General features: G+C 52.3%; 1 protein-coding gene across 1 annotated transcript in view; it reads left to right on the top strand.

Annotated features, from left to right (window-relative positions):
- Nucleotides 1-11,523, top strand: part of LRP8 (LDL receptor related protein 8) — a 79,708-nt gene that overhangs the window by 56,115 nt on the left and 12,070 nt on the right. The window contains exons 8-12 of the mRNA XM_024739253.1: nucleotides 3,014-3,188; nucleotides 5,204-5,431; nucleotides 8,405-8,523; nucleotides 8,777-8,916; nucleotides 10,337-10,478. Of these exons, the coding sequence (XP_024595021.1) occupies nucleotides 3,014-3,188; nucleotides 5,204-5,431; nucleotides 8,405-8,523; nucleotides 8,777-8,916; nucleotides 10,337-10,478 (804 nt within the window). The remainder of the gene's footprint in view (nucleotides 1-3,013; nucleotides 3,189-5,203; nucleotides 5,432-8,404; nucleotides 8,524-8,776; nucleotides 8,917-10,336; nucleotides 10,479-11,523) is intronic.

Genomic DNA, 11,523 nt, shown 5'->3' with positions numbered 1-11,523 from the left:
GGGTGGGGGGGGGGGGCGCAGGGGAGCAGCTCTGAGGGAGTCCAGGAAGCAGTGTGCTTCCCATACGTGAGGAGCGGGTGTGCACACCTGCGTGTACACACACAGATGGCAGGTTGCACACACGGTGCTCAGAGTGTAAATATTCAGCACACACACGATGCACTGTGCATGCACACCCACGCAGACGCTGCACAGCGCCACCCGGTACAGCCCACAGAGTCTGCACTCGCGCGACACACGGTGCCAGACACAGGCTGGACCGTGCTGGCTACACACGGCTCTGGCGGCCCACACAAAGAGCGGGCCACGTGCAGACCTAACGTCACGTCAGCCAACGGAATTCACTTGTTTTATTCAGGTCTTTACACTGAACACCTAACATTGTTGTAGGCACTAGGGATTCAGCAGTAAGCAAAACAGACATGAATCCCTGTCTGTCCTCATGGGACTTACACTCTAGTTGGTGAGACAGACAAGAAATCAGAAAAATAAATACAGCGCATGGCAGATGGTCATGAGGGTTCAGGAGAAATATAAAGTAGAGAAGTTATAGTTTTCGATAGAGTGCTCAGGAAAGCCCTCACTGAGAAGGTGACATTTGAATAAAGGCCTGAAGGAGTGAGCCATGCATCACCTGCAGGAACCGAAGGCAGCAGCGTGCCTGCTGTGTTCAGATAAGAACGAGGAAGCCAGGGCAGCCAGGGCAACCAGGGCATAGGAGGAGATGAAGTCCAAGAGGTGACTTGGGGGCAGATCACAAAGGCCTTCGAGACCATTCTAAGGGCTGACTCTCGGTTTCACTGTCAGTCAGGGGGAAGGAAGCCTTTGTGGGTTCAGAGTAGAGGGACAGGGTGTGCCTTACATTTTAACTGACTTCCTCTGGAGGCTGTGTTGGGAATAGACTGTCGGGGGCAGGGGAGGAAGCAGGGGAGCTGCTGCAGAGGTCCTTGCCGTCAGCCAGGAGAGAGGTGATGGTGGCTTGGATCAGGGCCTTGCGTGGGAATAATGAGAAGTGGACAGTATGAATATATTTTGAAGGTTAGGATTTATTTTGAAGCAGCAGGATTTGCTTATGAATTAAATGTAGGATGTGAAAGAAAAAAAAGGAGTCAAAGATGACCCCAAGGTTTTTGACGAACTAACTGGAAAAATAGGATTGCTATTTATGGAGTTGGGAAAGACGGTGAGAAAAGCAGGTTTGGGAGAATATCAGATTGATCTGGACATGTTAAATTTAACAAAACTGTTTAGACATCTAAGCAAAGTATTGTGTAGGCTGTTGGATATACGAACCTGGAATTCAGATGCACGAATACTCATTCTATAGGTGATAACAACACAGCAGCTACAATAATTGACATGTAGCCCGTAAACCCAAAACATATACCACCCAAACTGCACAAGGTACAGCACATACATTAGCCCATCACATGTAACATGCAACCTGTTCTTACCCCCACATGGGACAGGTGTGACACAGAACACGGATTACATACGTGCAGCGGAGACAACATACAATGGCCCATGTATACACAAACCCCTACGTGTGAATATCTAAAGTGCAGTTACTCAAAAACTCAAATCATAAACACACAGGGTTCCTGTCACAGTCACAGCTCTCAGGAAAAATCACCTCAAGGTACCCTGTAACCCAGCTCCTGCCCTCAGGAAGATGGAGTGTCTTTGCTCTCATTTTGAGGTGAGGAAAATCACAGTTTGTCAGTGGCGGAGCTGGGGTCTTGAGTCCAGCTTTCCTCCTTTCTCCTTGCGCTTAGACCTCTAGTTTTCCATGGTATCTGTTTGTCCCACACCTTCCCTGTCACGCCAACCCTGCTTTGAAATAATCTCCATCACTACACACAGGTCACACACCCAGCCCCAGGCCCCACCTGGCTCTGTGCTGGTCCTACCCTGTCCCCAGGGAGCACATTAGCCTGGCACAGATGGACGGTGACAGGAACCAGGTGGCCTGCAGAAGTGTCAGCTGGAAAACAAGAGGGGGAGAAGGTACAGGGGCAGGTGTTGCCATTCAGTATTGCAGGTGCCTGAGAGTGGCCCGCTCCATCTGAAAACAGGCTGGAAGAGTGGCGGCCTGTGCGAAGTGCTAGGCCCTCATAGGCCTGGGGGACAGTGACCCTCCCCATGGAGTAGCCAGGAATGTCTAGCTCACTGAAGATCTTCCTAAAATCTAATCCTAAATCTAAAAATGGGTTTGTGTATACACGGGAGGTTGTGTGTTGTCCCTTTGCACGTATATAATCTGTGTCATATTATACACATCCCACCCCTGCCTTTGGGTCAGAATAAAGTGCAAACTCTTCCCCTGGATCACAGGATCCTTTGTGATCTGGCCCCTTCCAGCATCTGCAGATTCATCTCATGCCAGTACACTCTGTATAAACTAAAGACTCACAACGACCTCCTTGAATCTCCTCCCTCGAGTCTCACCCCTAGCCCTGAGGTCCGTGCTCCATTCTGCAGCCTCAGTCATCTTTCTAAATCATTTAACGCTCATGTTGCCCCTTCCTGAACACTGCAGTGGGGCCCAAGCAGAGGAGGTGGCAGCTGCTGGGGAGAAATGCATTCTAGGTAGAGGGACAGCTTGAGCAAAGGCTCCGAGGCAGCAAAGCTCTGCTGTGGCAAGGTGATGACAGGTAGTCTGGTGGCCGGAATCAAGGTGTTAGGGGGGTGAGTGATGAGGCTGGACGGGGAGCTGGGGTCATGCTGCAGAAGGCCTTCCGTGCAGGCCAGAGGAAATGGGGAGTCATCAAAGATTTGGGGGGAGTTTGTGTGCAATAAAAAGAATAAAAATCCCTCTGTTACGCGTGGTGCTTTGCATCTTATGCTTTTTGTAGCCATCATTTCACCTGCTTCTTTAACCTGTGAGGTAGGAGTCGTCACCACTTTTTACAGGAAATGAGGGGTCCCCCAGCAAACCAGTGGCAGAGCCATGGTCTCCAGATCCCCCGCCTCTTGCACTGACCCTTTCCCTCTCAACCCCCCTGCATGGCAGCTGGCAGAAGCCCGTCCCTAATCTTCACCAACCGGCACGAAGTGCGGAGGATAGACCTGGTGAAGCGGGACTACTCGCGTCTCATCCCCATGCTCAAGAACGTCGTGGCGCTGGACGTCGAAGTTGCCACCAATCGCATCTACTGGTGTGACCTCTCCTACCGCAAGATCTACAGGTGAGTCGAGGCCTGGGTCCTGCAACCAGGCCTGGGGGGTGGGGCTGGGGCCAACAAAGAAGGAGAGGAAGGGTGGCCTCTGCACCCCTTCTGCCTCTATATTTCCCCGGGACAGAGATCGGGCTTAGGAAGGCACGGGGGATCACAGCGGTTGTGGAACTGCCAGGACTTCTCCACCTGCTGGGCCTTCTGGGGCTGAGGGCTTGGATGGGCGAGCAGCTTTGAGCCCCACACATGGGGGCTTTGACTGACCTCTGGCGGCCTGAGGGGGCAGTGCGAGACACAGGAAATGTTCAGCCAGGGCGGAAAGGAAGAAGCCTCTGGGCTTTGGTAGGGATTTTCAGAGCAGCTCACGTATATGTCTGTTGGATGCTGGGGACTCAAAGATGACTCAGCCCTGGTCCTGCCTGGAGGATCCCACTCAGAGCATAGCGGAATCCACTGTGATGAGCATGAGGGAAAGGTATAGAGGAGGCCTCTGACCCAATCTGGCGGTCAAGGGTGGCACTACCTGCACACCACAGTCAGTGGACTCTGGCGCTTGGGAAGGCTCCTCGCACACGCAGGAGGTTCTCTCCTAGGAGCCTCTGCATGCCCAGGCCCCCTTTCTCTGTCCTGAGATCCACTTGGCAGGACTGCCGATGACCAGGCGCTGGGCGGACTGTTGAGCGAATGGTGGATGGATGGATGGAAGCAGTGTGCGTGCTGCTCACCGACAACTCGCTTATCACACCCCAGCACACACAGACACACTCACTCCCGCTCGCGCACCCAGAAGCAGCTTGAGCAGTGCCTGTCCGATGGTTGTGACGGAAAGAGGCAGGATTTGATGATGCCCTGGTTATGGAGCTGTGGGAGGACGAGTCAGAATGAATTCCCAGGTTCACTTTGGGAGTTTTGGTTTCCGGCTTGGGAGGTTTCGTGGACGGTGGTACCGTTCTCTGAGATGGGAGCAGGGGAGGAGTTTCGGGTGGGGGGTAGGCAGTCCGTCTGTGTGGCTGAGAGGAGGGGAATGGGGATGAACAGTTTGGGATGTGTTGAGTTCAAGGTGTCCATGGGACGTCCGACGGGGGCCAGTTGGCTTTATAATCTGGAACTTAGACAGTTGTCAGGATCAGAGGGTCAGAGCTGTGGATGGCCGTGGGCACTGTGGAACTAATCACCCGAAGAGAGGGTAAGTGGAGAAGAAAACCTTGGGAAATAAAGCATTTGGGAGAGAGAAAGCCCTGCTAATTTTGCCTCCTGAGTGTCTGCTGTACTGTGGCCCCTTCTGTCCATTCTTACTGCCTCAGCCCTTCTGCACACCCTCTTCATCTCTCACCTGGATGCGGTCACAGCCTCCTAACTGGTCTCTCTGCCTTCATTCCCTCCTCCTCCAATTCCTCGCGTATTCTGCAGGTGCCACAGTGATGTAACATGCCTCTCTGGCCATGTCCTCCGACCTGTTCAGTTACCCCTCCACAGTGAAATCCTGAGCCTTTAGCGTGGCACGCAGAGCCCGTCAGGATGTGGCCCCTACCTACACTTACTTCCTGTCTTACACCCCACCTACTCCACTCCACCCCCACTGGATCTGTCACTGTTCCAGAGCACACGCCTCGGCACCTGCACGTGCTGTTCCCTCTGCCTTGGTTCTTTGTGTTCCTGACAGATTGGTCCTTCAGGGCTCAGCTACAAGGCCTTCTCCAGCCCTCCAGGATGATGTAGTCTCCATTACTCTGCTGCTATAGCCTCTGATACTTTCCGTAATCATAGTGTATTGGTGTAATTATCTGGCTGTAAATTTCTGTCCCTACTAAACTGAGCTCCTCCAGGCCAGAGACTGTGGCTGACTTGAGCCTGTATCCTTACCCTGGTGGCCCAGGGAATGTGTTGAGTGGAAATGAGCCAAGTTCCTCTCCAACGCACTGCTGTGGCCCAGAGGGAAGAGAGAGGGGAAGGGCAGCTCCAGATGGGCCCGGGGGGGGTGGGGGGCGCGGGGCACACCTGCCCACGCCAGCCCTGGTTGCTCCTAGCGCCTACATGGACAAAGCCAGCGACCCGGCGGAGCAGGAGGTCCTCATCGATGAGCAGCTGCACTCTCCGGAGGGCCTGGCAGTGGACTGGGTCCACAAGCACATCTACTGGACCGACTCGGGCACCAAGACCATCTCAGTGGCCACAGCTGATGGCGGACGCCGTTGCACCCTCTTCAGCCGTGACCTCAGTGAACCCCGGGCCATTGCCGTCGACCCCCTGCGAGGGTGAGTGTTCCCACCCCAAATTGCCCCAGGCGCTCAGTCCTCATGTATCTGTCCCAAGAGCTGCCTTGAGGGCTTCGGAAGGCCCTGGGCCACCCAGACACAAGCCACAGGGAAGAAAGTCTGTGCGGGCCCCTCAGCCTGTGAACCCCTGACCCAGGGTCCCTTGCGCACTGGTCGCCAGGGCGCTCCCAGGACTCTGCTACTGTCTCACCACATCATAGAAGCAGAGCATCTCAGAGCCGGGTAGGGCGCCAGAAATTGCCTGGTAGACGCCCCTGGGGCAGGAAGTCTTCCCTCAGGCTGCTGCGCGCTGCAGGTGGGCATCTGGCGACTGCTCGCACTTCCAGAGACAGGAGCTTGTCACTTCTCATACGGCCTGTTTCATTTTGGGGCAGCTCTGCCCATTAGAAAGTATTCTTTTGTTTGTTTCGTTCTCATGTTCCCATATCTGCCTCTCTTCGACTTCCTCCGTTGGCCTCCGGAGTTACCTCTAGCATGTCTACTCCCTGCCCTGCAGGACAGCCAGCAAGATTTGAGGACTGAGATTACTGGGTCAGCTCTGCTCCAGCCTGCCCACCTCCATCCCCATCCCTGTGGCCCACAGCCTCTGGGCCCCTCACCACCCAGGCTGCCCTGCTCTGCCCATGCCTCCATATCAGGGGTAGGGGTTCTGAATCTCCCTCAGTGGGGATGTCCTGAGACGACATGGTTTTTAAGCAGCTGCATCATATCATGTTTGCCAGGATCACCAGCTTCTTCCTGCTGCTGTTTCCTTAATTGTTAAGCAGGGATAAGAAAACCGTCTTCTTCCAGTGAGGGCAGCTGGGGGTGAGGCTGGCCACCTGAGAGGGTGTGCGTGGCCTTTGTGCGTGGCCTTGGGAAGTGACCGACAGCTGCCGCTTTAATAGGCAGCACAGGTGCATCCAGGCACTCTGCAGACAACTGTCCTCTCATTTAACCTCCACCTCAACCCTGTTCTCTGTCTGCTATCACACAGACCTGGGGCTGCACCTGCCATGTCCCCCAAACCATATAGTTACACCCAGCCCATTCCTGGTCCATTGTGGCTCGGTCAGGGTCCCACCAGAAAACCCACTGCACACTCATTTTAAGATAATTTAAGGCCGGTTAATAAAGGGACTATTGACAAAGGAGCGGGTAAGGTCTCACGCACTATCCTGGACTAGTAACAGCTAACAGGCCTGAGGGGCAGGAGCAGGGAGGGTTACCCGAGTTGGGAAGGAAAGAGCGGGGTAGAAAGGGTCACCTTTAGGGCATTAGCCAGCTGGAGGCACCTTTGTAGGGGGGAGTTAGGGGAATAGACATCCTGACCTCAGTCTCTCCCCTTCCCCCTCTGATATTTTGCTGAATACAACGGGAAGCCAGACGGCTAGGGAGCCCAGCCCATTGATGTGGTTCCCACATGCGCCAGCCTTTTGGTATACAGAGCAGAGTGGCGATGGGATTCAAAGTGGCAAATGGAAGGGATCCAGAACAACCACGCAGCCCCCTAGCCTGGAGCCAGCCTTGGCTTGACACCAGGTTTCAGCAGAGGCATTTTGGGGAGGGTTAAGCACACGGGCTTTAGAGTCCAACTTAATTTGAACTTAAATTTGAAGCCTGGCCTTACTACTTATTCACAGCGTGATCTTAGGGAAGTCAGCCTCTCTGAGCCACAGTTTACTCATCTGTAAAATGGGACTAATAATTATACCCTCCTGGGGTAATTGTGAGGCTACTTTGTTCAACAAACAGTAAATAAGGCCTATAGGCCACACACGAGCTACCTGCCAGGCACAAAATGAGGAGTAAGGCAGATGAGGAGCCTTCCCTCAGCGGAGCATATAGACTAGTGGGGAAAACAGACAGTAAACAAATACGCCACATACCGAATGCACACGTAAATAACCGATGGTGTGAGCACTCTGGAGGGAAAAAACAGGGTGTTTTAAGAGTCAATAACAGGGAGAACCTATTTACATTGAGGGTCGGAGGAAGGTTCTCTACTGAAAAGACGTTCTAAATGGCAAACAAGTGGTGGCAAAGGCTGTGTGAAGGCCTTGGTGCCCTGAAGGATCTAAGAGAAGCCCTGGCGGCGGGTGTGGGGTTTGTAAGGGAATCGGGCAGTGGTGGCAGGAGAGACAGCCACAGAGGTAGGCAGGGACCTAGTCATGCAGAGCCCTGTCGAATGTGGTAAGGATTTGGGATCTGATTTTAAGGTCAATAGGAGAAACCATCATAAAGTTTAAAAACTGGAGAGTAATAGATCTTAAAAGTTATCACAAGAAAAACAAATTGTAGCTCTGTGTGGTGCTGGATGTTGACTAACTTCTTGTGGTGCTCATTTTGCAATATCAAATCATTATGTTGTACACCTGAAACTAGTGTCATATGTCAATTATATCTCAATTTCAAAAAACAGGATAATGACAGCTTATTTCCATTTTAGAAGCTCATTTTGTCTGCTCTGTAGGGATTGGATTAGAGGGGCAGTGATTACTGCATTTGTAAGTACATGAGATGAGGCCACTCACCTAGTAAATACTCAATAAGTGTTCCACAAAAAAGAGAGAGAAGCCCTGGACAGAGTTCTAGCTGTGTGACCCTGGCTAGGTCATCGGCTTTCTTCGCTGTCAACCAGGAAAGTAAGAGGGTTGAAAGGGCCCTTCCCTTCCTGCTCTGGCACGCTAGGGCTGTAGCTGGAGCTGCTGAAGTGGGACAGATGGGCTGAAAGGCTGTTCAGCCGAGGTCAGGTGAACTCTGGGAATACAGGCTTCTCCAGGGACTCAGATAAGGCGAAGACCGACACGCCTGCCAATGCTAAGGTTTGATGGCTCCCGTGAACTTCAGAGGTCTTTCCAGTCCTCACTAAGCGTAATCTTCAATATTCAGAGGGTCGCTCAGCCCTTGTGACCCACACCATCCCAATCGCGTCCCCTGACAAGAAGCCCATTGGGTTCTTCTCTCTTCTAGGTTCGTGTATTGGTCTGACTGGGGGTACGAGGCTAAGATCGAGAAGTCTGGGCTTAACGGTGTGCACCGGCAGACACTGGTGTCAGACGGTATTGAGTGGCCCAACGGAATCACCCTGGGTGAGCCCTGCCTTCCCCCACTGGGGGGCCTGTTCTAGCGCCTGGAGCTGACCACTGCCTGGGGCTCCATGGGTCTTGTTGCTGTGTCCCCTTATAGTGCCACTGCCTGTGTTTCCTGATGGTTGCCCTGGGCTGGCCTCCTTCTGAGGCCCGGCCTGGAGATGTGGGCAGGGAAGGGCCACAGAGGAGCAGAATTCCAGGCTGTGGTCCCAGGCTCACAACCTGATCCCCTTGTCCCTTTTTCCTGCTCAAGATTTGCTGAACCAGCGCTTGTACTGGGTGGACTCCAAGCTGCACCAGCTGTCCAGCATTGACTTCAGCGGAGGCAACAGGAAGATGCTGATTTCCTCCCCTGACTACCTGAGCCACCCTTTCGGGATAGCTGTGTTTGAGGTGAGCTCCGTGAGGGGAGGCATGGCCCCATCAGGAAGCTGAAGCCTAGGAAAGGCTGTTCAAATAGGATGACTCCCTGAGACTCGTCCAAGTGGAAACAAAGGGACAGGGAAGCTGACTGGCTTGTTTGTACATAATATGTGAGCTGTCTGCAGACAGAGGCTATGCAGCCCCTTGTCCACCTGGCAGCCTTTCCTGTGCTTCCTCCCCAAGACCCCTCCCTCAGAGCACTTCCCACAGGTAAGTTGCTAGACCAGGTACCCTCAGCACCCAGCACTGTACCCACGTATACAGAAGGTACCCAATAAAGAAAGGGAAAAGGAATATACATTTCCTTAGTATCATTTACTATTGGAAATGGCCTGAGAGATGCCATTCAATTCAGCACACTCTCACTGACCTTTGCTGGACCCTGGGGTCATAGAAGTGAATCAGACATCATCCCCGTCCTCAAGAAGCTCACAGGAGGGTGAAGAGTCAAGACCCTCCTGTGTTCTGACCCTAACAACCTTTCTCCTTGGGGAATGAGGAAGCCAGAAGCGACCAAGTTCTCGCACACCCATACCTCTTCCCCAAAACTAACTCTGCCACCAAGGGGAGGGAAAGCAAGGGGACAGCGGCTTGTGGTGGGCATTGGCAATATTTGCTTGGAGTGACATCACCCAGCACAGCTCTGAAATTGTGGGCAAAGCTCCAGCTCCCAAGTCCAGCCTCTGCTTCGAAAGACAGGTGTGTTCAGACACATGTGTTTGTGCTTGTACATATATGTGGCATGTATGTGTACATGCCTGTGTATACGTAAATGCGTCTGTTTAAAAATGTGCATTCCTGTATGTGCTAGTCCTTGCGAGTGTAAATATGCATACCAGTACTTAGACAAGTTCATTTTAGGCACAAGTGTGCCTTTGGGTGTGTAGATGAGCATGTGGGTATGTGTCTAGATCTGTACCTGAGGCTGCACGGTTGTACCTATAAATGTGGACTTGCCTGCAGATACACATTTAGGCTTGTGTGGACCAACCGTTGGATGTTTATGCGTGTATACCCAGAGGCTGTAGGAGGCCCCATAGGGACAGTGCTTGCTAGATCATACATCCTCTCCAGTCTTGGTCCCAGGCCCTAGTAATGGTAACAGCTACAGAGACCCAACCTTGGTTTCTGCTGAACTCCAGGAAGCAGGCCTAGCTCAGCGTTAATGAGCAGCCTTCAGGCCAAAGCACTGAATAACCCTCTGAGACAGAAGGGAACCAGAGCCTATGCCACAGATCAGAGCTGAGAGTCCCGCTATGAACCTGTGGACAAGAGAGTTCAGGGGAGATGCCAGAGCAGTTCCTGTGACTATGGTTTGAGGCCAAGCCCTCAGGCTGAGGTCATGGGTTTAAGCTCTAGGCTTCCCATCCTCTGTATTTGTACCCCACAGGACAAGGTGTTCTGGACAGACCTGGAGAATGAGGCCATTTTCAGTGCAAATCGGCTCAATGGCCTGGAAATCTCCGTCCTAGCTGAGAACCTCAATAACCCACATGACATTGTCATCTTCCATGAGCTGAAGCAGCCAAGAGGTGAGCCTTGCCCAGTCCCAGGTCCCCTGCCCACATCCTCTCCCTCTAGTAGGCAGGCTGTATTCACATGCATGTCACGTCTCGGCATCCCCGGAAGTAGTGGCAACAGTCCCTGTCATTGGTGGACTGCCCTGCTGTCACGTACTTACTTCATTTTGCCTCAAGCTCTTGGTGAACTAAGGCTGGGTTGAAATAAGTAAACATACAAATGTCCCATTTTTGCCATTCTTACAAAGTATGGATATCACTGTTCTCATCTAACAGCTGAGGAAACTGTAGCTCACAGGGGTAAAATAACCTTAGCAGGTGGTAGCGCTAAAGCCTAAACTTAGGCCTGATTCCAGAGCTCCTTCTGCCATAAAGGAACACATTGCTTCTCATTTGCTATTTGTTCGTCCTTTGCAGTGCTATAATGTATCCTAGGGCCGTCAGTAAGTCAGCTTGCTGGTTGGCAACAGACGCCAGGAATCCTGCAATTAGATTGTCCCTTCCTCTGTCACTAGGATATACTCATTCTAACTGTAATGGGAAGGGTGAAGGTGGGAAAGCAAAAAGGGGTAAGGAGATAAGGTTGGTGCCTGATTCTAGATTAGAAATTTAAATAAGAAAGAGATACGGCATGTGGCATAGGGAGGAAAAAACATGGACTTTGGAGTCCAACAGACCTCAATTTAAATTGTCTCCAAAATTACTAGAGGTATAGCTTTGACAAGTTTGTTCTCTTTGAGCCACAGTCTTTTATCTGTTAACCTGGGCATAACACCCCCCCACCCCGAGTTGTCATCAGCATTAAATGAAAGTGTGGGAATGGACTTGAGGACACGGGGAGGGGGAAGGGTAAGCTGGGACGAAGGGAGAGAGTGGCATGGACATATGTACACTACCAAATGTAAAACAGATAGCTAGTGGGAAGCAGCCGCATAGCACAGGGAGATCAGCTCGGTGCTTTGTGACCACCTAGAGGGATGGGATAGGGTGGGAGGGAGGGAGACGCAAAAGGGAGGAGATATGGGGACATATGTATATGTATAGCTGATTCACTTTG

The sequence above is a fragment of the Neophocaena asiaeorientalis genome, unplaced genomic scaffold, assembly GCF_003031525.2.
Source record: "Neophocaena asiaeorientalis asiaeorientalis breed wild unplaced genomic scaffold, Neophocaena_asiaeorientalis_V1.1 scaffold138, whole genome shotgun sequence".
Taxonomy (NCBI): domain Eukaryota; kingdom Metazoa; phylum Chordata; class Mammalia; order Artiodactyla; family Phocoenidae; genus Neophocaena; species Neophocaena asiaeorientalis.
The sequence above is the reverse complement of the archived record's forward strand: the minus strand, read 5'-3'. Positions and strand labels throughout refer to the sequence as shown.